Source organism: Sapajus apella, unplaced genomic scaffold (assembly GCF_009761245.1).
Source record: "Sapajus apella isolate SASKATOON/1434 unplaced genomic scaffold, GSC_monkey_1.0 scaffold1, whole genome shotgun sequence".
Taxonomy (NCBI): domain Eukaryota; kingdom Metazoa; phylum Chordata; class Mammalia; order Primates; family Cebidae; genus Sapajus; species Sapajus apella.
In genome coordinates this window covers 88,251,706-88,277,767 of record NW_022436941.1, presented here as the reverse complement: position 1 = coordinate 88,277,767, position 26,062 = coordinate 88,251,706, and the positions used below count along the sequence as shown (strand labels likewise).

The 26,062-nt window shown below is 34.2% G+C and overlaps 1 protein-coding gene across 1 annotated transcript in view; it reads right to left on the bottom strand.

Moving 5' to 3' along the window:
• The window catches only part of HCN1 (hyperpolarization activated cyclic nucleotide gated potassium channel 1), a 378,126-nt gene that overhangs the window by 155,247 nt on the left and 196,817 nt on the right, over window positions 1–26,062 (bottom strand). Inside the window, exon 3 of the mRNA XM_032281138.1 lies at window positions 20,358–20,519. Coding sequence (XP_032137029.1) covers window positions 20,358–20,519 — 162 coding nt within the window. The remainder of the gene's footprint in view (window positions 1–20,357; window positions 20,520–26,062) is intronic.

Genomic DNA, 26,062 nt, shown 5'->3' with positions numbered 1-26,062 from the left:
GTCATCTTACATATCTTCTTCTTTGTTAATATCAATTTTATCAATCTGCACTTTAGGGTGTTGGGAGAGAAAACATTCACTCAAACATTTATTAACTCAGTTCTATAGTGTGGGAGTTCAAATATTCATATCAGGAAGCATCTTGTAGAAACTTTTGTATAAGTAGATATGCTACTCCTAAGGCTAATCTCAAAAAGGGAGAGATGTTTGGTATACGTCATTAGCAAGGTTTTCAACAAGCTTTTCCCCTCATGATATCATAATATATATGAGAGAGAGAAAGAAATGCTAATCTGTTACGACTTGCTTTCATTAAACCAGTGCTTTCTCTGACCACACAACACAATATAGAACATGTTGTGATTCACTGATATATGTTTTTTATAAATTACAAAGATACTATGTAAATTCTGAACTTTTCCATATGTAGGAAAAGTTCTGAATATACCATATGTAGGAAAAGTTTGGAATATGCCATATACAATTTATTTTATAATTTGGTACAGAATCTTGCATGCAATTAGGATGAAACATACCAAGTTTTAATCTGCAGTATCTTTCTTCATTCTCACTTTGTAAATTCATACATCAGTTTTATATTCCATGGAAAAACAGTTCTTCCACCATTTTAGTTGTTTATTAAAGATCCTGTGCATCCGTTCACCATTGTTCTCTAACATATGACCATTTTATTTTTCTTTTTTTTTTTCATTAAAACTCTGAAGTGATCTAATTTAACTCCAATATGACCATTTTAAGGTGCAATTCACATGAGCCAGGGGATTGAGCTCATTGGAATCCAAGGTATTGTCCGAGAGTTCAATTTCTCTGAATTTTATTCCAGTCTATTCAGTTTAAAATATTTCACCTTGACAGAAGACATTATTAAAAAAGACTGAAATTATTCCACTAACATTCTGTCATTTATTATTATTCTATGGATTCCAAATGGAGGGTTTATTTACTTCCTGGTCTTGCTCCAACTACTACTAAAGGTCATTAATGTTTCTCTTATTCTAAATGTTCTTTGCAACTATTCTTATGGGTTCAGAACATTTCGTCTAGCATTCTGTAGGTGGTAGCAAAATAAAAACAAAGTTTTATGTTCAAATACTGTTGGTTTCCTTAGCCAGGTTTATGCATTATAAACTTTTTCTTTCTATGGTTCCCTTAATATTTCTAGGTATACAGTATATCTTCTTATCTTCTTGGCTACCTCAAATTATTATATTTTTGAAATGACAGGGATATATATATATATATATATATATATGCATCTATATATGGAATATCAACTTTTAACTCACACACAAAACAACTATTAATAATAGCTTTTGTGTAATGACTTGAGAAATATAATAAAAATCGTTGGTCAGGCACAGTGGCTCATGCCTGTAATCCCAGCACTTTGGGAGGCTGAGGCCAAGGGATTACTTGAGGTCAGGAATTTGAGACCAGTCTGGCCAATATGTGAAAACCGTGTCTTTACTAAAAATGCAAAAGTTAGCCAGCCATGGTGGCCCATGCCTGTAGTTCCAGTTACTTGGGAAGCTTCCAGTTACTTCTCAAGGCACGAGAATTGCTTGAACCCAGAAGGTTACAGTGAGAGAAGATCACACCACCACACTCCATCGGGGTGATGGAGTGGCACTGTCTCAAAAAAAAAATCATTTTATGTACTTGGCATGTAAAGTACTTTTATATATCTCAAAATTCTGTGAAGTATATATAATTACCATCCCCACATTACAGATAAAGAAACCAAGGTACATATACGTTGTCACTTGTTCAAGGTCACATAGATAGCATAAGAGAACTAGTAAAGGAACGTAAATAATCTAGTTCCAGGACTTGATTATGCTTAACCACTTCACAATATCACTTCTCATATTTTATTTATTATTATTTCTAACAAATTTTCTCATATTATTTCCAACAAATCCAATTTTTGTTGAAGTAGATTCTCATCATTCCTTCTATGCTTTTTATTGTCACCTAGGCAATCCAAGAACTTATCAGTCTTCTGCTTTAAGGAGAGTAAGTATCCCATTTCTTTTCTAGTTCTAAGGTGTGCCCTAAACCTCCTTCTTTTTACTACTTTGGAACCTTCTAGTATTCTATTAATAATACTTTTTCATTAATGTTTCTTCATACCACTTTATTTCAACCTTCCCAGCATGCTAGATTTCCATGTAGATGTGTACCTATCTGACACTTGATCTCCTCCAATTAGGTCAATTTCTTTCTTAAAAAAATGTATCTGAATGATAAATTCTAGCCTAGCAAATTTTATGATTTCCTCTAGAATATGTATCATTCTGCCCAACCTATGCATAAGAATATTGAAATTCTAAGAACACAAGTTTTATTTATGGTTATCTTTCAAACTTCTGCCTCAAGAGAGGTTTTAATATGCTCCATATTACTTTTTCAGTAGCTAACTTATCAACTGATTAAAGATAAACTCTCATTTTAAAATAAAAATGAAATTAAAGCAAATTTTGATTTTTACTCAATCACCTGGACTTCAATATATCAGTATACTATTTCTATATTCATACATTGATGGACGATAGAAGGTAGTACAAGTAGGGAGTCTGTGGTCTTAGTTCCAGTTCTATCACCAGCTTTCTGATTGAGTTTTGATAGATAATTTGAATGTCTCTTTTCTAATTCGTGGTTTATTCACAATATTGGTGATTCTATATAAAGTACTTTAAAGTATTTATGACACTATGATTAATGTGTTATTAATCACTTAATACAATTTGCTTCACATAGTTGTGAATAGATATCACAGAACTGTTAGATGCATAAATAAGAAAGCGGTAATAATAATGAAAAGTGGCAGCAGTTACAACTGTACAGGAATTACTGTAATTGGTTTGTATTTTTTAAGCTGGTAGAACTACATCCATAAACCAATATTGTTTACTTCCTAAACAAGAAATAAAATATTTTAATAAGACTGTAGCTCAGAAAAATAAACAGTGTTAGGATCTCAAACAACACATGGTTATGGTAAAAGTCATAAGTTTTATCTTCTTTGGAAGAAACAGAGCAGGCTTCAATACCACCTAGTGACAATGGTGAATGACTTCGATGGCAAAACAAAAAAAAACCCAGCCTGGAGGAGAAAAGAAAATCTACCTTTATTTTATTAGCTATTTGTCTTCTATCTCTTACTTCTATTCATTTTTTCATTCTTCTGTAACATAATGTGTTTATCCTCCTTTTGGTTTCTTCAAATTTTGTGATAATTTAATTTCTGTGTTAACACTAAACCACCATGGAAATTAGCCTATTCATTCAATGAATTTGAATATAAATTAAATGATAGAGAAATACATTCAAAAACTTTAGAGCATGACAGTCTCATAAATATTTGTATGTAAACTGTCCCTACATCTATCATTTATAATACTTCCATTTTAAAGTGATCCCTTGTATAAAAATCTGTGTGTATTTACATTTCTTTTTAATATTTTTCAAAAGAGCTACTTACTAAAAAGTTCTGATCTCTTGGTACAATCAGAACAAAACAATATAGAGAAATATTAACACTGATGAATGAAAGGGAAAAGTGCCTCTCAGGAGAATGATTTCCATTAAATGTTATAGATTAATACATTTTTGTTTGATTTGCCTAATATTTACTAATTACAGCACATGTCAAATTTCTTTTCTCCTTAAGCATTTGTAACTCAGTTGAAGATAGAATTACAAAAGGGCTAGACTAAATGTAATTGTAATTAAATGGCATATTAATGCTTACTTTTAGCTTGGGAATGATGGGGAGATAATAATGCCTACCACTATGGTATTTTTTTCTGTTATAATTTCACTGAACTCAGTAAAAATCTTTTTTAAAAAAAGTGAATAAATAGTTGACCTTAGGAAAAACACTACATCAATTTAAAAAAATCTGAAAAGTCACCTAAAGGTCAGAAATATAGTATCTGGAAAATTAAGGTCAAATTCAATTGTATCCACATTTTAATACAGTTAAAATTTAATATCTTTCCATTGGAAGCCCTTCTCTAAGTTGCAGGAATCAGGATTTTAGATGAACACATTGATCACAGTAGCAACGGGTAGCACACAGTGATCTGTAAATATACATCATTTGCTTTGGTGAGCATTATAAGTAGATATTATAAATAATATTCATTCTATCTTGGGCATATAATTGAGACCATTTTGATTGACTTTATGATATGCTAAAGAAAACGCTATTGGCATATATATTGTGATTTACTGCTCTATGTTTTTTCATATAAATTACAAAGATATTATGGTAAATTACAAACTTTCTCTACATAATTTTTACCAAGCTTATGCATGAGAATAAATGGTAATCATTTATTAATCATTACCAAGCTTATGCATGAGAATAAATAGTAATAGTTCGCAGCTAGGTCTTGAAAATTATCTGAAAATAGGTGACTTAGCTTATATAATTCAAGTCTATATAAGTCTCTCTCTTTTAAAAAGAGAATGATAATCCTGAGCTCTTTGGAAAGAGAGAAAGTTCATATGAATTGCCTGACATCCATATTTCTGTAAGCAGAACAGTACAGTAAAAACCATTAGTATGCTATTCCATTGATTCCCTGATTGGAAGCAATGTTACTATTTTATTCCAATCTGCATAAATTTAAAACAATATTTTTATGTGAAATATAAGTGTATGAGGAGTTTAGGAAAAGTAAGATATTGTAATTGCTATTATTTGCCAGATTATTTTGAATTCATGACAGTAGTAAAAGGAAAAACCCTAAAACACAATACACATACAAAACACAATGACTTTTCACATATTTTTTCATATACATTCTGAGCTCTTCCAGCAGTGCAGCCAATTCATAGTTGTTTTCTATAAACACAAACTGACAATGGTTTATAAAAGATGAAGTTATCTAGGGCTCATGACGCAGAACGGTATGGTGAGTTCATCCTTAATCCAAGGGGAAAAACGGATTTTATAGCCAGTTCCCATACTGTCTGTCTCTGGCTTTATGCAAATGGAATAACAATTCTGTGTTTCAGAGTCTGCATCTTTAAAATTGTAATGAATGTATTTTTATTTATTTCCTTTAAAATAAGTGAGATAATGTGTTACACATGCATTATACTACATTTGTGAAAGTCTCAACATTTATTATGGCATGTATATATGGAGAACTAAGGCTAGCAAATCAATCATTTTGAAGGAAATATTCGACTAGAAATTTTTTTTTCAACTTTAGCTGGTGCCACTTGTTAGGTAAGGTAATTTCATGAATAGTGCTTCTTCTAGCTATTTGTTGCTTAAAATTGAAGAGCCAACCTATGTAAGGGGAAACAAAAAACATGTTTAGAACTTCTAGCTTGGTCTTCCATTGCTAAAGCAACTCAATGTCACCATAGACAATATATAATCTCATCAATGTCTCATATCCCTCTCTAAGATGAAATTACAGTTCAATTTAAAATTTTCCAAAACACACATTTTATTTGAAAACAAAATATCAGATTAGAGTTGATTTCCTTATGTTTTTCCCATAAGAGAATCCACATCTGAGAAGGAAGAATGCAGTATTCGAATGTTTCCCTTTTGTGATGAGGTTATGTTTCTATCCAATAGAGAGCAGTGCCAGGCAGGCTTTGCTAATGGGCAGAGACAGGATGGCAAAGGAGAATCGCAACACTCAGCAGGCTGCTGACCTATTTTATTATTATAATTCATAGGAGCTATGAAGGCATTTTTTTCAGTACAGCTACAATGACTTGTCAGCAAATTAGTTACCCTTTGTTAAGTCTAAAAAAAAAAATCCAAAAAACCAAAAAACTTCTGTTATAGCAGTACATTTTATTTAAAAAAAATACTATCAGAGTAATACAAATTCTAAGCTATAGAAACTCAAATTTAAAACAGATTACTGGGCTCGGGTATTCAAGATGGCTGAATAGGAACAGCTCCAGAGTGCAGTTCCCAGCAAGAACAATGCAGAGGGTGAGGGTCTACTACATTTCCAAACAAATTTTCACTGCCCACAGACCAGGAGATTCCTGGGCCAAAAAGCGCCAGGAGTTTTCAGCACAGTGGTTTCAGCCGGTGCCAGCTTGGTACACAGAAACTCACACAAATCTTGGTGGCCATTTCAACTGGTGCCTGGAATGCCTGGGAGACAGAGCTGCCCATTCAACTGAAAGGGAGGGAGAAGAGACAGGGAGCCAGATGATCTGGCTTGGTGGGCACCACACCCACAAAACAAGCAATCTGAAACGCTCTGGATTGAGAGTTTTGCAGCAAGCGCAGCTGGACCCATGATGGTCCAGCTCAGTGGGTGGAAGAGCAACTACCACTACCAAGGCTATCCACCACTACCAAGGCAGTTCACACAGCAGCTGGGCAGATCCTGTGGCAGCTCAGCAACACCTCTACTGGCAGACTGTGACTAGACTACTACATGCGGGGCAAAGCATCTATGAAAAAAGGCAGCAGCACATCAGGAACTTATAAATAAAACGGACCTATCTAGGTCAGAGTACCTAGGAAAAGAGGTAGTTATGAGTTTCAGTGCAGCAGACTTAAAGGTACCTGCCCAGCAGCACCACATGGAACAACAGAGCTCCCAGAACAGCACTTGAGCTCCTATAAGGGACAGAGTGTCTCCTCAAGGCAGCTCACTGACCCCTGTATACCCAAAGAGACAGGAACTTATAAATAAAGCCAACCTTCCTAGGACAGGGCACCTGGGAAAAGTGGTGGCTTTGAGTTCTGCTGCAGCAGACTTAAAAGTACCTGCCCAGCAGCTCTGCATGGAACAACAGAGCTCCTAGCACAGCACTTGAGCTCTTATGAGGGACAGACTGTCTCCTCAAGCAGTTCCCTGACCCTTGTATACCCAAAGAGACACCTCATAAAGGAGAGCTCAGGCCAACATCCAGTAGGTACCCTTCTGGGATGAAGATAACAGAAGAAACTGGCAGCAACCCTCATTGTTCTGCAGCCCCCACAGGTGATTCCCAGGCAAGCACTGTATGGAGTGGACCTCCAGCAGTTCTGCAGCAGACAGCCTGACTATTAGAAGGAAAACTAAGAAACAGAAAGAAATAACTACATCATCAAAAAAAAGGATGTCCACTCAGAGATCCCATCTGAAAGTCACCAATTACACAGACCACAGATAGATAAAGCCACTAAGATGGGAAGAAACCAGTGCAAAAAGGATGAAAGCACCAAAAACTGGAGCAGCTCTCTTCCTCCAAAGGATCACAACTCCTCACCAGCTAGGGATCAAAGATCTATGGAGAATGAATCTGATGAATTGACAGAAACAGGCTTCAGAAGGTGAGTAATAAACTTCTCAGAGCTGAAATAACATATGCTAACCCAATGCAAAGAAACTAAGAACCTAGAAAAAAGGTTAGATGAGATGCTAATGAGAATAAACAGCTTAGAGAAGAAAATAAACAACTTGATGGAGCTGAAAAACACAGCATGAGAACTTCATGAAGCATACACAGGTTTCAATAGCTGAATAGACCAAGCAGAAGAAAGGATATCAGAGATTGAAGATCAACTCAATGAAATAAAATGAGAAGGCAAAAAATAAAACGAGAGACAAAAGAGTGAAAAGAAATGAGCAAAGCCTCCAAGAAATATGGGATTATGTAAAAATAACTAATCTACATTTGATAGGTGTACCTCAGTGTGATGGAGAGAATGAATCCAAGCTGGAAAACACTCTCCATGATATTATCCAGGAGAACTTCCCCAACCTAGCAAGCCAGGTCACGATTCATGTCCAGGAAATACAGAGAACAACAAAAAGACATTCCTCAAGAAGACCAACCCCAAGGCATATAATAGTCAGATTCACCAGGGTTGAAATGAAGGAAAAAATGCTAAGAGCAGCCAGAAAGAAAGGCCGGGTTGCCCACAAAGGAAGCCCATCAGACTCACAGCAGATCTCTCTGCAGAAACTTTACAAGCCAGAAGAGAGTGAGAGCCAATATTAAACATCCTTAAAGAAAAGAACTTTCAATCCAGAATTTCATATCCATCCAAACTAAGCTTCATAAGCAAAGGAGAAAGAAAATCCCTTATGGACACGCAATTGCTGAGAGATTTTGTCACCACCATACCTGCCTTACGAGAGCTCCTAAAAGAAGCACTAAACAAGGAAAGGAACAACCAGTACCAGCCACTCCAAAAACATACCAAATGGTAAATATCATCGACACAATGAAAAAAAGTGCGTCAACTAATGGGCAAAACATCCAGCTAGCATCAAAATGGCAGGATCAAATTCACACATAACAATATTAACCTTAAATTTAAATGGGCTAAATGCCCCAATCAGAAGACACAGGCCAGCAAATTGGATAAAAATCAAGGCCCATCAGTGTACTGTATTCAGGAAACCCATCTCCTGGGCAAGGACACACATAGGTTCAAAATAAAGGGATAGAGGAAGATTTATCAAGAAATGGAGAGCAAATAAAAGCAGGAGTTGCAATCCTAGTCTCTGATAAAATAGACTTTAAACCAAGAAAAATCTAAAGAGACAAAGAAAGGCATTACATAATGGTAAAAAGATCAATGCTTTATGAAGAGCTAACGGTCCTAAATATAAATGCACCCAATACAGGAGCACCCAGCTACATAAAGCAAGTTCTTAAGGACCTACAAGGAGACTAAGACTCCCATACAATAATAGTGGGAGACTTTAACACTCCACTGTCAATATTAGATCAATGATACAGAAAATTAATGAGGATATCTAGGGCTTGAACTCAAATCTGGATCAAGCAGACCTAATAGACATCTACAGAAATCTCCACCCCAAATCCACAGAATATACATTCTTCTCAGCACCGCATTGCAGCTACCCTAAAATTGACCACATAATTGGAAGTAAATCACTCCTCAGCAAATGCAAAAGAATGGAAATCGTAACAAACAGTCTCTCAGACAACAGGGCAATCAAATTAGAACTCAGAATTAAGAAACTAACTCAGAACCACACAGCTTCATGGAAACTGAAGAACTGGCTCCTGAATGTCAACTGGATAAACAATGAAATGAAGGCAGAAATAAAGATGTTCTTTGAAAACAACAAGAATGAAGACACAATGTAACAGAATCTCTGGGACACATTTAAAGCAATGTCTAGAGGGAAATTTATAGCAAAAATGCCCACATGAGAAGTGAGGAGAGATCTAAAATTGACACCCTATCATCACAATTGAGAGAGCCAGAGGAGAAAGATAAAAAAAACTCAAAATCCAGCAGAAGACAAGAAATAACTAAGATCAGAGCAGCACTGAAGGAGACAGAGACGAAAAAACCCGTCAAAAAACCAATAAATTCAGGAGCTGGTTGTTTGAAAACTTCAACAAAATAGACCACTAGCCAGATTAATAAAAAAGAAAAGGGAGAAGAATCAAATAGATGCAATAAAAAAAATGATAAAGGGGATATCACCACTAATTCCACAGAAATACAAACTACAATCAGAGATTACTACAAACAATTCTATGCACATAAATCAGTAAACCTGGAAGAAATTGGTAAATTCCTGGACACTTGCACCCTCCCAAGGCTAAACCAGGAAGAAGTTGAAACCTTGAACAAACCAATAACAAGAGCTGAAGTTGAGGCAGCAGTTAATAGCCTACCAACCAAAAAAAGTCCAGGTCCAGAGGAGTTCACAGCTGAATTCTACCAGACGTACAAAGAGGAGCTGGTACCATTACTTCTAAAACTATTCCAAACAACCCAAAAAGAGGGAATCCTTCCCAAATCATTTTATGAGACCAACATCATCCTGATACCAAAACCTGGCATAGAGTCAACAAAAAAAGAAAACTTCATGCCAATATCCATGATGAACACAGATGCAAAAATCTTCAATAAAATACTGGCAAGCCGATTGCAACAGCACATCAAAAAGCTTATCCATCACGATCAAGTAGGCTTCATTCTGGGAATGCAAGCCTGGTTTAACATATGCGAATCTATAAACATAATCCACCACAAACAGAACCAAAGACAAAAACTACATGAGTATCTCAATTGATGCAGAGAAGGCCTTCGACAAAATTCAACAGCCCTTTATGCTAAAAACTTTCAATAAATTAGGTATTGAAGTGACATAACTCAAAATAATAAAAGCTATTTATGACAAACCTACAGCCAATATCATACAGAATGGGCAAAAACTGGAAGCATTGTCTTTGAAATCTGGCACTAGACAAAGATGCCCTCTGTCACCACTCCTATTCAATATAGTATTGGAACTTCTAGCCGGAGCAATTCGGCAAGGAAAAAAAAGAAAGGGTGTTCAATCAGGAAAGAAGGAAGTCAAATTGTCTCTATTTGCAGATGACATGCTTGCATATTTAGAAGACCCTATCATCTCAGCCCAAAGTCTCCTTAAACTGATAAGCAACTTGAGCAAAGTCTCAGGATACAAAATCAATATGCAGAAATCACAAGCATTTCTATACACTAATAACAGACTAACAGAGTCAAATCATGAGCAAACTCCCATTCACAATTGCTACAAAGAGAATAATATACCTAGGAATACAACTAACAAAGGATATAAAGGACCTCTTCAAGGAGAACCACAAACCACTGCTCAAGGAAATAAGAGAGGATACAAACAGATGGAAAAACATTCCATGCTCATGGTTAGGAAGAATCAGTATCATGAAAATGGCCATACTTCTCAAAGTAATTTATAGATTCGACACTATACCCATCAAACTACCAATGACCTTCTTCACAGAACTGGAAAAAACCACCTTAAACTTCATATGGAAGCAAAAGAAAGCCCACATAACCAAGACAATCCTAAGCAAAAAGAACAAAGGCATCACGCTACCTGATTTCAAACTATAGTATAAGGCTACAGTAATTAAAACAGTATGGAACTGGTACCAAAACAGAGATATAGACCAATGGAACAGAGCAGAGCCCCTGGAGGCAATGCCACATATCTACAACCATCTGATCTTTGATAAACCTGACAAAAACAAGCAATGGGGAAAGGATTTCCTGTTTAATAAATGGTGTGGGGAAAACTGGCTAGCAGTGTGCAGAAAGCAGAAATGGGACCCCTTCCTAACACCTTATACTTAAATTAACTCCAGATGGATTAAAGGTTTAAACATAAGACCTAACACCATAAAAACCCTAGAAGAAAACCTAGGCAAAACAATTCAGGTCATAGGCATAGGCAAGGACTTCATTACTAAAACACCAAAAGCATTGGCAAGAAAAGTCAAAATAGACAAATGGAATCTAATTAAACTCCAGAGCTTCTGTACAGCAAAAGAAACAATCATTAGTTTGACCTGGCAATCAACAGACTGGAAATAAATTTTTGCAAGCTACCCATCTGACAAAGGGCTAATATCCAGAATCTAGAAAGAACTAAAACAGATTTACAAGAAAACAAACAAACAAACCCATCCAAAAGTGGGCGAAGGACATGAACAGACACTTTTCAAAATAAGACATATATGAGGCCAATAAACACATGAAAAAATTCTCATCATCACTGATTATTAGAGGAATGCAAATCAAAACCACATTGAGATACGACTTCACACCAGTTAGAATGCTGATCATTAAATAATCTGGAGACGATAGATGCTGGAGAGGATGTGGAGAAACAGGAACACTTTTACACTGTTGGTGGGAGTGTAAACTAGTTCAAACATTGTGGAAGACAGTGTGGCGATTCCTCAAGGACCTAGAAATAGAAATTCCATTTGACCCAGCAATCCCATTACTGGATACATACCCAAAGGATTATAAATCATTCTATTATAAAGACACATGCATACGTATGTTCATAGCAGCACTGTTTACAATAGCAAAGACCTGGAACCAACTCAAATGCTTGTTGACGATAGACTGGGCAAGGAAAATGTGGCACATATACACCATGGAATACTATGCAGTCATAAACATTATGAGTTCGTATCCTTTGTAGGGACATGGATGAATCTGGAAACCATCATTCTCAGCAAACTGACACAAGAACAAAAAATCAAACACTGCATGTTCTCACTCATAGGTGGGTGTTGAATATTGAGAATACATTGACACAGTGAGGGGAGCATCACACACTGGGGTCTGTTGTGGGAGGCCAAGGGAGGGACAGCAGAGGGTTGGGAAGGTCAGGGAGGGATAACATGGGGAGAAATGCCAGATTTAGGTGAAGAGGGGATGGAGGCAGCAAACCACATTGCCATGTGTGTACCTATGGAACAATCCTTTATGATCTGCACATGTACCCCAGAACCTAAAGTACAATAACAAAACAAAACAAATCAAATTATTGGACCTCAAGAGATGGGGAGATATATTTTTAATTAAGAGATTTTTTTTTAGCTCCACTTCTTAGTCGTACTATTTTGACTATATTAAATCAATCAGTCATTATCTAAGTAGTTAAATGGGCTTGCAAACAAAAAGCGAATCTATTTTAATTTTACCCTTATATACTTGATAGAATAGCAATAGCTAAAATAATTATCTGGGTTTCCATATTCTAATTATATATGTGAGCTTACATACGAATAATACTTACTGCTTTTTTGTTTTCCAAATCTTTTACTTAAAACACCAATAAATAGCTCTCTCTACTCTACCTGCCTAGCACACATTTATTGGGATGAATATACTTTTTGAGTAGAAATGCCTGAAGTATCTTGATTCCCCACTCTATTGAAGGTTCCTTATCTAAAGCCAGATAATACTAGTTGAAATGAATGTCTCCCTATTTTGTGTCTCCCTAGCCCTTGGTTTTATTTTATTTCAATCCACACAGGGCTACTACTAGAACATCACTGGGTGAGTGAGAACAAAGCGTGTACTCTCTGGGTATCTAAATTAGGAAGAAAAAAAATGGGCTTGCATAGCTTCATTTTCAAGGGAACACAGTTTGGCAAGCAGAAAAAGGGTAGTAATTCACCAGCACTTGACCCATGCTCAGGTGTCTGTGGACAGTACAAATATTTTAGAACTCTCAATTCAAATTTCTATTAGTGGCTATGGCATATAATTTTCCACTTCACTGAATGATAAATTTATTCATTGTTGAGCTTACATTTTGTCAAGTTTTGTATAGTTTTCAGCACTCAGAAAAAATGGCTTAAATAAAACCATATTAGAATGTAAGCCTAATGTGGGAAGGGACATTCTCTCATTCTCTACCATGTGTTGGTGCCTAAAATAATGTCTGGAATAAATAAATGCTCAATCATCTAAATGAGAAAATAAAAAACATACACTTAATTCATAGCTAAGAAGCTAAGTACAAGAAACTCAAGTGATTTGTATAAAATCAGAGGATTTAGGAGTACAGGCAATTCTGATATATACGTATTTAAATTTAATTCTGCCAATTTTGCCCCCTATGTTTCTGCACAAATGAGTTAGGATAGGTTGTGTTATGTGTGAGCTTCAAATTAACACCTGATTCTGGAAAGAAAAAAAATAAAAAAATTTAAAAAAGAGCTGAGAGTGGTGTAGCAGCTTTTCAATGCTTATACCTATAAGTGAAATATACTGCTATTCATAGGCCATTAACTATTAATTAATAGCACAGACAAGTACCTATCTTACTGAAAGGGTGCTAGAAAATTTGGAAAGCGGCCGGGCGCGGTGGCTCAAGCCTGTAATCCCAGCACTTTGGGAGGCCGAGGCGGGTGGATCACGAGGTCAAGAGATCGAGACCATCCTGGTCAACATGGTGAAACCCCGTCTCTACTAAAAATACAAAAAATTAGCTGGGCATGGTGGTGCGTGCCTGTAATCCCAGCTACTCAGGAGGCTGAGGCAGGAGAATTGCCTGAACCCAGGAGGCGGAGGTTGCGGTGAGCCGAGATAGCGCCATTGCACTCCAGCCTGGGTAACGTGAGTGAAACTCCGTCTCAATAAAAAAAAAAAAAAAAAAAAAAAAAAAAAAAGAAAATTTGGAAAGCACATAGCTATCTGGTTGTTAGTAAGTGTCCCTGTCACATTGTCTCAAATAGAAGTAAAATGAGTAACCTAGATTTTAACAATTGAATCCCTTATTCTCTCCGTATGGAATTTATTAATTAGACCATCATAGACAATTTTACATCAATTTTTTCTTGATAATGCTAGACTGGTTCACGCATCTTAATTTTTTTGGAAATTAATATATTCATATATAGGAATAAAGAGAATTAGAGGCTTATTGATTTTGACTTCAGCAATTTAGAATATGTCCATGAGTTGGTCAACTGATTGATTACTTATCTTTGAAAAAATAACTTGAGATGTACAAATCATTAAAACAAAAACTATCCAAGGAAGAACACTTAAATGGATAATTGAATAATTGGTTTCCACATATTTTTAAAATGCTGTTGATCATTACCATTTTAATTATAAGCAATATTAATTTAGTTAGCAACACATGCAAAGTTGGTATAGGATCTATCTAGTGTGCAGATACATGAAAGACCAATTGGTTGTTCTGTAGAATAGCACTTATCAAGATTAAATAATGTACAGGTTCCTTCAAATCACAACAAATGAAACATTACAATGAAATACCCTTGAGTTGCCTTAAATTATGATTATAATGTTACCCAAATAAATATAAAAATAAAACAAACATATTTTTACAAATCAAATACTAACAAAATAATGAATCAACAAATACATCTTAATGTAAATTTACTGTGATGAGTAATCCTGTTTTGCTAAAACCAAGTAGGTGCATACAATGTAAATGTAGTGCTGTAATGCCAGTTTTTGTAGATTATGTGATTTTATACAGTATTCTACAACTGAGTGCTATGGAATGGCTGATTCTGTTATCCAAGTTTTTCTCCATTTTGACTACAGTGAAAATTTTGTACAGAAATTAATATGTGATTAAGCCTTCAATTGATATAAAATGTATCATTTATTTGTTATGCTCATAAACCAGAATTATTTGATGTAACACTTCATGACATAGCATGCTCTAACCACAAAAGCATATCCAGATTCCATATGTATGGCATTCAGATACTCCTAAGTTCACAATATGCTATGTTAAAACCTTCAAAATTATTACTAACATGTAACCATACATTATAAAATTGCTAGTAGAAATGTGGACTCTCTGACAGTAAACCTATAGACTTTAATAAAAGAAAGATTGTTCTAGGAATGTACTGTTTAGCTGAAAATCTGTCTTCATCTATTCTGTAAAGTCATTCCATAGGTTACATCAGCTATTTGAGATTCAGTTCAAAGTTAATATGCAAGTTGACATGTATCATGGTCTTTATTTTCTAATATTCTTAAAACAAATATTTCATACGTGTAATTTTAACAGAAAGCCATTACTCCCAACCTCATTTATGATGACTTAATATAATTTTAGAGTTTTACACCTAAACACATAGCCACAAAATGTCATGGGAATAAAATTAATCTTATTAGAAAGCAATTGTCTGGTATAGCCAAAATTTTCATTCAGATAGAATTCTACAATTCAGACTTATTTCTTGAATGAGACAAAAACAAATAATATAAATACAAAGCAAAGTTACTTCCTGTTCATAGAGCATTTTGCAAGTCAGTATCTCCTTCTCCTTCCTAGTCAATTTAAGTAGACTGCACTTTTAATCTGCTTTCTGTTGCTATAACAAAATACCACAGATTGAGTAATTTATAATGAACAGAAATTTATTTAGCTCACAGTCCTGGAGGCTGGGAAGCCCAGATCATAAGGTTTCATCTTGTGAGGGCCTTTGGGTTGTGACCTACCATGGCATAAAGACAGAAGGGTGAAATGGCCAGCAATCACATATGAAAGAGAGCTGGAGATAGCCAAACTTATTTTTATAACTAACCCCCTTCTCCAATAACAATATTAATCCATTCATGAGATCAGTCTGCTCTTTATAATCACCTCATATTAGATCGTGGATCCCATCACTTCTGCAGTGGGGATTAGGTTTTCAACACATGAAGTTAGGCGGACACATTTAAACCATAGCACCGACCATGGTTGGGGACTGACTTTTAAAAAATAATAATTAAAGAAAAACTTTAATGAGGAATTTAGAAAGACTACAAAGGAATTCACTGAGAGGAATTGAACCTACTTTTATGGAATGAAACAGTTAATATAAGAATAGATAAATTATCAACACTACTGTTACAGATACAGTATAATTATAGCATTGACTTTGAGTTTCTCCTCATCTAGCTGGTGGGATACAGATAAGAATAAGGGTACAAGTACAGATACAGTGAAGGAGGATATAAATATATAGTAATTAATAACATTTAAGAATATAAATCATTTAATGATGGAAGGATACAATGAAGAAGAAAGAATAAACATAAAGAATTTATTAGACCCACCAATCTTGATTATAAATAATTTAGAATCAGACCCTAATGTCATAGCATGTTGGTCAAGCACAAACCCAAGAAAGACTAGTACATTCCTGAATACATCTTGATCTGGCTTCTCAATTTTTTGATTTCCCAAGTTGATTTTGGTTTTCTACATCTCGCAAAAGATCAGTCTTACCACTTTTTAGTGTCAAAGTTTAAACATTAATTTTAATGTGATTTACTACTGCAGTTGCAGTGCTTAATTAATAGGTTTTGTCTCTTATTACTACCTTCCTTAATTGTTCTTTATATCTATTCTGCACAAGAGAGTCCAACATGGTTTAGAGCAGGAATTATGGAGTAAGATATATAAGCATTCTACTCTTGGTTCTATTATCTAGCTGTGTGACATTAGCTATTCATTTAACATTTAAAAACTTTAGTTTTATTAACCAAAAAGTGGGGCAAAGTAATGTTTACCACATTCAGTTGCTGTGAGGAACAAATAAGATAACATGCTTCAAACAACAGAGTTTTGTTAGTAAGCATATTAACACTTATAGCAGGGTGCTTTGGTTCTTATATTGGATTTTCACTTCTCCATTATAACTCTTTGTGTGTAAATATACTTTGCTTTTTATTATTGCAATAAATGATTTACCAAAATTCCATAGCTTTAGAATGGAAAATAATATCTTCAAGGTCAAATGATACCATTAAGATTCTCTGTTGATTCAAAAATGATCTTTTTATGGTTATTTCCTTCATACCACTATTATCCACAATATAAATTAGGCCAGGCATAATGGCTCATGCTTGTAATCCCAGCACTTTGGGAGGCCAAGGTGTGAGGATCACTTAACCCCAAGAGTTCAAGACCAGCCTGGGCAATGTAGCAAGACCCTATCTCAAAAAATAAAAATAATAAAATAAAATAAGTTATGGCTTTTATATTTGAACATATATAACTGGTTCCTTCCCTCTACATTGGACTTGCACATGGAAATCATGTTAAATAAACACAAAAGAAAGTAAAAGCCATTTTCATATGTAAATCTGCAGAAAAAAAAAAAAAAAAAAAACAGGCTAGGCACGGTGGCTCATACCTGTAATTCCAGCACTTTGGAAGCCTGAGACAGGAGGATCACAAGGCCAAGAGATGGAGACCATTCTGGCCGACATGGTGAAACCCTGTCTCTACTAAAAATACAAAAATTAGCCGGGCGCAGTGGTGCGTGCCTGTAGTCCCAGCTACTCAGGAGGCTGAGGCAGGAGAATCACCTGAGCCTGGGAGGTGGAGGTTTCAGTGAGCCAAGATTGTGCCACTGCACTTCAGCCTGGTGAAAGAGAGAGACTCCATCTCAAAAACAACAATAACAACAACAACAAAACGTGAATTGCAAATTCTGGAAAGATATTTTATATAATGTCAGGATATAAAAAAAGATTAAATGTTTGGCTATGTTGGAATAAACACACTACACACATACACACACACACGAACACACACATTTGAGCACATATAGACATGTTTGAAGAAAAATGATCAATAATTTTTTCAATAAATGAGTTTATCATCAGATGTATTAAGTAGTATATTGCCTTACAATATAATTATACTATCATATTTACTTTATAGACATCCCAAAATAGTTATTTTACAATTTCAATGATGATAATTGGTATTTTTCTGAAATATACATAGAAAAAATTTAAAATAATCATTTTTTACCAAATTAAATATTGGTTGGTGCCAATGATGAATCATCTTTTGGCAGTAGTGCTAATGTTTTTATACTATCCTCTCAACCCATAGCCAGATTATAAAGCTATTGCCTTATCTTCTGAAAAATATCATTATTAATATTTTTACCATATAGTTTACTCTTTCAAAGATAAGTAAAGTGACAGATCTATAATCAAGTAGACATCACAGATTTGAAAAATGAGCCAACCAAACTCCTTCTTGCTTGTTCTTTAGTTATTGAAACTACCATATAGAATATTTCTCAAATAAACTTTCAACTATAAGTGACTAAGTCAAAACAAATTAATGTGTCAGGTACTATTCTAGGCATTTTCTATGGTCTGAATGTAATTTCCAAAATTAATGTGTTAGAAGCTTAATCCATAATGCAACAATGTTGGGAGGCGGGCCTAATGAAGATGTTTACATCATAATTGCTTTGCTCTTATAAATGGATTAAAGAAGGATTTCAGAAGTATGTTCCTCCCTTTCCACTTTCTGCCATGTGATAGTTTCTTTCCCCTCTGGAGGACGTAGCAGCATGGTGCCATCTTAGATATAGAAATTGAACCTACTGGCACCTTAATCTTAGGCTCTCCAGGCTCCAGAGCAGTGAGAAATACATTTCTGTTTTTTTATAAATTACCCAGTCCATAGAATTATATTATAGCAGCACAAAAGAAACTAAGATGCCACTGGAAATAAAGGACAGAAGAGAACAGACATTACATTCTGTTGTGGGGAAACACATAAAAACATAAATAACAAATAAGACTGTGTGTGTGTGTGTGTTTCTAAATACACATATCTTATTACTAAGATGTAAACCAGTGGAGTAATATGTAAGATAAGGTGGTCCGGAATGCTCTCTGTGATTTAGCGATATATAAGCAAATATTAATGAAATGAAAGTGATATCTAGGTAAATATAATACATATCAGGTCAAGTGTCAATGAAAGCAAAGGAAAGCTAAACAAAAGCAAAAACAAAAGCAAGAGCAAAGAAGGAAGGAAGGAAGGAAAGGAAGGAAGGAAGGAAGGAGGGAAGGAAGGAAGGAAGGAAGGAAGGAAGGAAGGAGGGAGGGAGGGAAGGAAGGAAGGAAGGAAGGAAGGAAGGAAGGAAGGAAGGAAGGAAGATAGGGAAGAAGATAGAAAAGGAAGAAAAGAAGACAATACTTTCCTTCAATGTAAACTGCCTCTTTTCAAATAGAAAGCCTGTGCTATAGTCATTTGGAGAAAAAAATTATAATCTTTAGTTGTCTATGTAATTTCTACAAAAATAAGCCAAGAAATCAATAGTAGGACTGTTTGAAAAAAGAGAATATTTGATTTGTAACTAAGGGAAAAATGTAAAAATCTCATAAAATTTATGTACCATAAAATATACATAAAAATAGCCCATCAAAGAGGGCTGTTCACAGTTAAACAATGTTTTATTAAGTAAAAATGTAATTAAAATGTAATGTAGGAGGAAAATATGGGAACCAACACAAAAAGAGAACAAGCATTTGTGAACACATGTGCATGTGTATATATATCTATATAGAGATTTATAGATAATCTAAAAATATTCACTGTTCTTTTAATTCTTTTGTGAGTGTTGAATGTTGCATTATATAGATCAAAACATATCTTCTTAAAATTATGTAGAAATATACCTAGCTATTTAAATCAAATTTATATTTAATAATTTTTAAAATATTTACATATCTTTCAGAGGTTAAGTTTAAAGACTACCTTTTCCACAAAGTTTTCCTTATTTGCCCTAGCAAAAGCTAGTATCTAAAACCTCATACATATTTAATCTGTATCTATGCTGATGTACATGTCTTTGTATGTTTTACAGTTCCTAAAATTGTATGTCTTGAAATAGTGAATGCTAAAAAATGCTGAGAAATAAGGAGTTATTCCGAGCTACAGACATTTTTGAAAGAATGATGTACCACGGTCATATTTTTGTGATTGTATCTTTGAAATAAAATATGCTTCAGTAAACACAGAAAAAATATGCAAAAGTAGATGTTGTAACATACACATACTCAAGACATATTAAATAAGTAAAATTGAGCTGTACCCCCCAAAACATAACATCTGATTTTATATTCATAGAAGCCAAATCAAATTGTCTCTAAACATTTATAGAGGGGAAATCAGATCATTTTAACATAATTACTTAAAAGGTTTAGGCAAAACATTGAAAAGTCAGAGTGCAAAATAATACAAATTACTTACAACCATTTCATTTAAAGACACCCAGCAATCTGGTGGGAAGTCCTGCAGTAGTGGTACTAAGAACTGAAGACAGCCATCCCAGTGGCACAGAAGCAGCATCATACCGATGAGATTAAAAATTCTCACCACTGCACTGGCGAGATCATACGTCATGTGGAATATCTGTTGACCAAAATATAAAATCAATCCTTATAATCAGTTTTTTAGAAAGATCAAGCATACTACTGATCGTAGGCATTGATATTGTGTAGTGTAAGTACTGATTTAATAAAAATATGGGAATACTTGCAGAAATAGAAACAGATTACATTTCTTTATTTTTACAATGAGGTTAATACTCCACTTAATGAATATTAAAGCCAACTATGTTTCACGAGCAACAGAGATAACACGAATAGATAAATGTATGTATTAAAGAACATCGATGTTGCCAGTAGTTTCTCTTTATTGTTCTTTTGCATATTTCAGCAAAGCTACTTTAAAACAGGGTAGCAAAATTTACACATGATAGGTAGCTTCTACTCTGCTTCTCATCCCTTGTTATATTAATAGATTTATTGAAAGACAAAGAAAGTACCCAAGGACTGAAAACCATTCGTAAAAGGAGTTCAGCTGCAACATATGAAATAAGATTGATAATAAACTGCGGTTAAATTTATAGCTATGTGAGTGGAGATATTTCTTTAATTGTGGATACTGAACAAAAATAGAGGCCTTTGAGATAAAGGATACCTGGATTTGGTTTAAAAACAATTGTATATCACTTTAAAAAATCATAACTGTTGGAAGGGCGCGGTGGCTCACACCTGTAATCCCAGCACCTTGGGAGACCAAGGCAGGCCGATTGTGAAGTCAGTAGATTGAGACCATCGTGGCTAACAGTGAAACCCCGTCTTTACTAAAAGTACAAAAATTAGCTGTGCGTGGTGACGCACACCTGTATTCCAGCTACTCGGAAGGCTGAAGCAGGAGAATCGCTTGAACTCGGGAGGCAGAGGTTATAGTGAGCCCAAATCGCGCCACTGCACTCCAGCCTGGGCAACAGAGAAAGACTCCTTCTCAAAAAAAGAAAAGAAAAGGAAAAATATCATAACTATTTCCATCAACTTTTTGTATTTTTATGGTACAGGTTTCACTTTTCAGTGACCCTTTCTTGTTTGTATTTTCATAAAGTTCAACATGGTAGGTTAGATTATTATCTTTACATCTGTAACTACTCATTTTTCTAGAAATTACAAGAAATAGATTCGGAATGTGAATCCTGTCTTTAGCAGTTTATTTTGTAACTCTCTTGCTGCTAATATGGTTTCTGCTTATATATTACCTAGTCTAGAACAGCAAATCCCACTTGGGAGCAGAACTACATTGTAGAATGAAGTTTTGTTATAATTGTTAAGGAATTACTGCATTAATAAATACAATTAAATATGAATAAGTACACATAAACACAATAATTTGAGATATTTAGAATCACTTTTTGTATAATTCACCAAAGTAATGGTGTGTTTTTGAAGTAACGAGGCACGTTTGTATTGAAAAATTATCGAAACATATAAAGAAAACAAAAAAAAAACTATGTTTGGTTTTAGAAATGGTATCTTTGTATGAAAACATCTATAATTCTTAAAATATACATACTGGAGTACTCAGAGGTAAAATGACAGGGCATCTGTGATTTTGCTTTTATAAAATAACCAAATCTGTCTTTAATTAAATGTTTTTCACTTTGATGTATTTCTATGAGCATTAATGATTTCCTTAAACAATCTTTTTGACATAGTAATGATACTGACCAAAAAGATTATTCTTTACAGGAATATATGGACTATTCTGAATTCTTTTTTCTAAAAAAGTTGGAGGTTCTAGATTTTAATGGCAACAGACCACATATTTTTATATTCAGACATCTATACACACAATTTATTTTACAACATTAAGAACTTTATTTTTCTGTAAGCTACGTTTTATTTTGGTTTTAAATTTGGAAACCCCATAAAAACATCCTTTTGGTATTATTCCTTCTGATATTTCTTGGTCACTGAATTCATGGAAGCTATACTAACAATAATTTCTCATTAAAAGTTATATTCTAAAACAGTATTAAAAATCTTTCTGCTGATAAACGTTGGAAAAAGTCACCACAGACTTAGATTTTTCTGTTGTTTTTTGGTAATAGAATTTGTATTTATATCTTAATATATCATAAGTATATGATTCAAAATGTCTTGTGGGTAAGAACTGTGTTTTGTTGGGAAATTGTGTAAAACTGTAGAATATAAACTTCTGGAAAAAACAGAATATAAAGTTCACTAGTTAATAAGAGGAGGCAACTTTCAGCCCAACTATTTGAAGCAATGAATAACTATCTGAAAATATGGCAAAATCTACAAATTATAAGCATATAGGCAGTGACCATCATTCAATTATCAGGCTTTAGAGTGGAGTGTGGAATGGTCTAGAGAACTAGCATCCATTCTTAGTAGAGCTGACTTTTTTTTTTTTCACATTTTTTACTTCATTTTGGGAAATCAAATTCTTTTCATGAGCTATTAAATGATTATTTACTGAATTAAGATATAATATGCTAAGTTATTCAATTCCTTTAAGAAAACCCTATTATCTCTAAAATGTTCTCTAGAAACACAGAACCACTATTTTCATAGAGGAAGTCAATGGGGATATAAGATCATTGATAACACATTAGAAACACTTTTTGGTTTTGCTTGTACGTATTTACATGATCTATTATAAGATAATGCCTAGACTCAAGCCTATCTACTAAGCATCATTCCCAATTCCATAATGTTAGTTAGCTAGTGCTAGTGCTGGCTTCATACAGTAATTCTACTATTTTTAGAGTACTCAATAACAGCTCATGTAATTAATTTTATAAACAGTCTCCCTTGTGGGCATTAATATTATGTGTTCAAAAGTGATGTCACCTTTGGAGCTATCCCAAAATTTAACTTTGGTGAAGGTACAAGCAAATTGGATATTTTTACACTGGTTAATAAGTAGAGGTAAGTTTCAACTAGTCAAACTCATAGATCTTCATCTTTATTTATCTAACTGATAAAAGAGCATATATGTAAAGTATATAATATTACTTGTGATGAATATGTAAATGTGAATGAACATTATCTCAGCCCAATCTGATTGTCTGTTGAGCCCTCATAACTAACATACTCTGGCAGGCATAATCATTACATACGACCTGAATACAGAGATTAATGATCCTCTTAAAACTTTACTCAAGAAAGATTTGGAATGAGAAACCTATTTCTGTATAGAGCTCACACATCTGTAGATAGGTTAACTAAAGAAGGAAGCATCTGATCTAATTTATGCATAGCCACAACTTATTATTAATAAGGGCAGCTTGTAGAATAAATCTAAGTGTGACTTTATTCACCTTACTAAACAAGTGACTAATACTATTGATTAATTACTATTTTTAGATTTTCTTCATCTATGAGGTGGACATTTTGAATGAAAAGGAAAATGAATGAATAAAATCTATAACTTGTTAACATTAATTCAATTCCATTTTATTTAAAATAAACAGCACACAAAGATCGAAATCAAAGTGTCACTCAGTTTAAAATAACCTGTATGCCTTTTGAAAACCTGAATGACTTCGGTGAGATTTTTATTTTGCTGTCAATTCTCATAGAAACGAATTGAAATCTGTCTTTTCACTGTTTATCCATAATGTAATAGTGGACTATATTATAAGTACATAAAATAAACTAGTGATTAAGTGAATTTTTATTACACATGAGTATATGAAAGCAGTGTTAATTAATTTATGCTTATTGTCATATGTTCTACAATCATAAAATTGTTACCACCAAAGGAACTTGGTTTCTGTACTCTAAATGCATGCTATGCTAGCAGAATTTTTAAAATATTGACGGATTGGAGGTATTGTTTTTATTATGACACAGACTATTTTGGGCTTTTCAGATGATTTCAAATTATTCAAAAATATTAGTCTCCATTAATATTGGATCTGACAAGATAAAACCCTCTGTATTTTAAGGAGTTCAAGATCCATTATCAATTTGAGCTAATGGACTAACTCTGTAATGGAAAACCTTGACTGTGCCAAATTCCACTCTAAGAAATGAGATCTGGACGTATTCCTATTGAATTGGCATGATTTAAACTCAATAGAATTCAGTATTTCTGACAAGTTCTAAATGGAGGCGTCCAAAAGGTTACTATCATTATTATCTGGGCTTTCACCCAACATTTAAACTCACAAATCACTGTCATGTTTTCTGCTAAATTCAGCATTGATTCCAGCCTCCATATTATTATTTCATTTTCTTTTGGTATATTTATGTAGCACGAGAGTTAAGAGAAGATAATGTTTTATATTATGTTTACCAGTTTCTTTAGAGAGAAAAAATATGCACTTTTATTTTGAGTCTAACAATGGAAAAAAGTTTTAATACAGCTACATCTATAGTTACATTTCTGTCAACCCCTTTTACTAAGTCTCTTCAAAAAGACTCAACATTTCCTAAAAGACAAAAGTATATCCAAGAGGCCAAATTCTGAGTTGCATATACAGAATAAGATAGATGATAAAGCTTTTAGAATTAAATTTTAAATGAAAATATTTTACAAAGCATTTTTTAAAATCACAGGAGAGAGCAGCTACAGAACAATATTTTTACCATTAGAGAGAGGTAAAAGCATTCCCAAGGTTTCTAGAGATGTGGTCAATGCTATAAAGCTCTTCTAAGGATTTTAGAACCCTAAAACCTTCTCTCTTTCACCTTCTTTCTCTGCCATGTGAGGATACAGCAAGAAGGCATGCAAGTCTCTGCAAACTGGTAAGAGAGCCCTCACCAGATACTTCATCTGCTGAACTCTTACATCTTGGACTTTCCAGCCTCCAGAACTGTAAGAAATCACTATTTGTTGTATAAGCCACCCAGTCTATGATATTTTAAGTAGCCCAAGAACAATTTACTGTTAATTTAAAAATCAGAAGAGTCATATTTACTTAGCAAATTTAAAGAAACCACTTAACTACATAACATGAAAAAAATACCTTTTAAAATATTCAACTACCATGAGTCAATAAGAATTTACAGTGAAATCACTATTAAGTGAGTGGTATATAGAAAACCAGTATTAAGTGATTGGTATATATTAGTGTGGAATATGTATGTTTTTAAGTATATACAAAAAAATGAAAATTTTGGTCAAATAGACTTCTCTACTAGGACCTCGGCAGTAAATGGAGGGCAAGTTCGTGTCCTAAATCTGGATTACAAAAAGTCCACAACCAAGTTAACTGGGATTGTGAGATCGGAAGTTAATATGGAATTGAAAGAACTGTCATTGATGGACAAAAAGGCACAGAGAAATGAGAGATATAATAGATGAGAAATAAATACATTCTGATGCAGAATCAATGGCAAAAAGTCAGAGGGAAGAGAACTTGGCATGAAAGGGGAACACAAGGACCAGAAGCTTCAAGCTGCAATGGGACCAGGGATCTGCTTCCTAGACTCAGAGAAGTTCATTGCTTCTGTACAACTTGTCAAACGTGAAGATCCTTAAACATCAATGATCATTCAATTAGTTTCATAATATCCTTTGATTTGAACTTCTTTCTTTTTCCTATTTCTTCTTCAGCTGTGTCCTAAACTTACATTAGTTCTTGACTTGGTTGGAGTTGCTGCCTT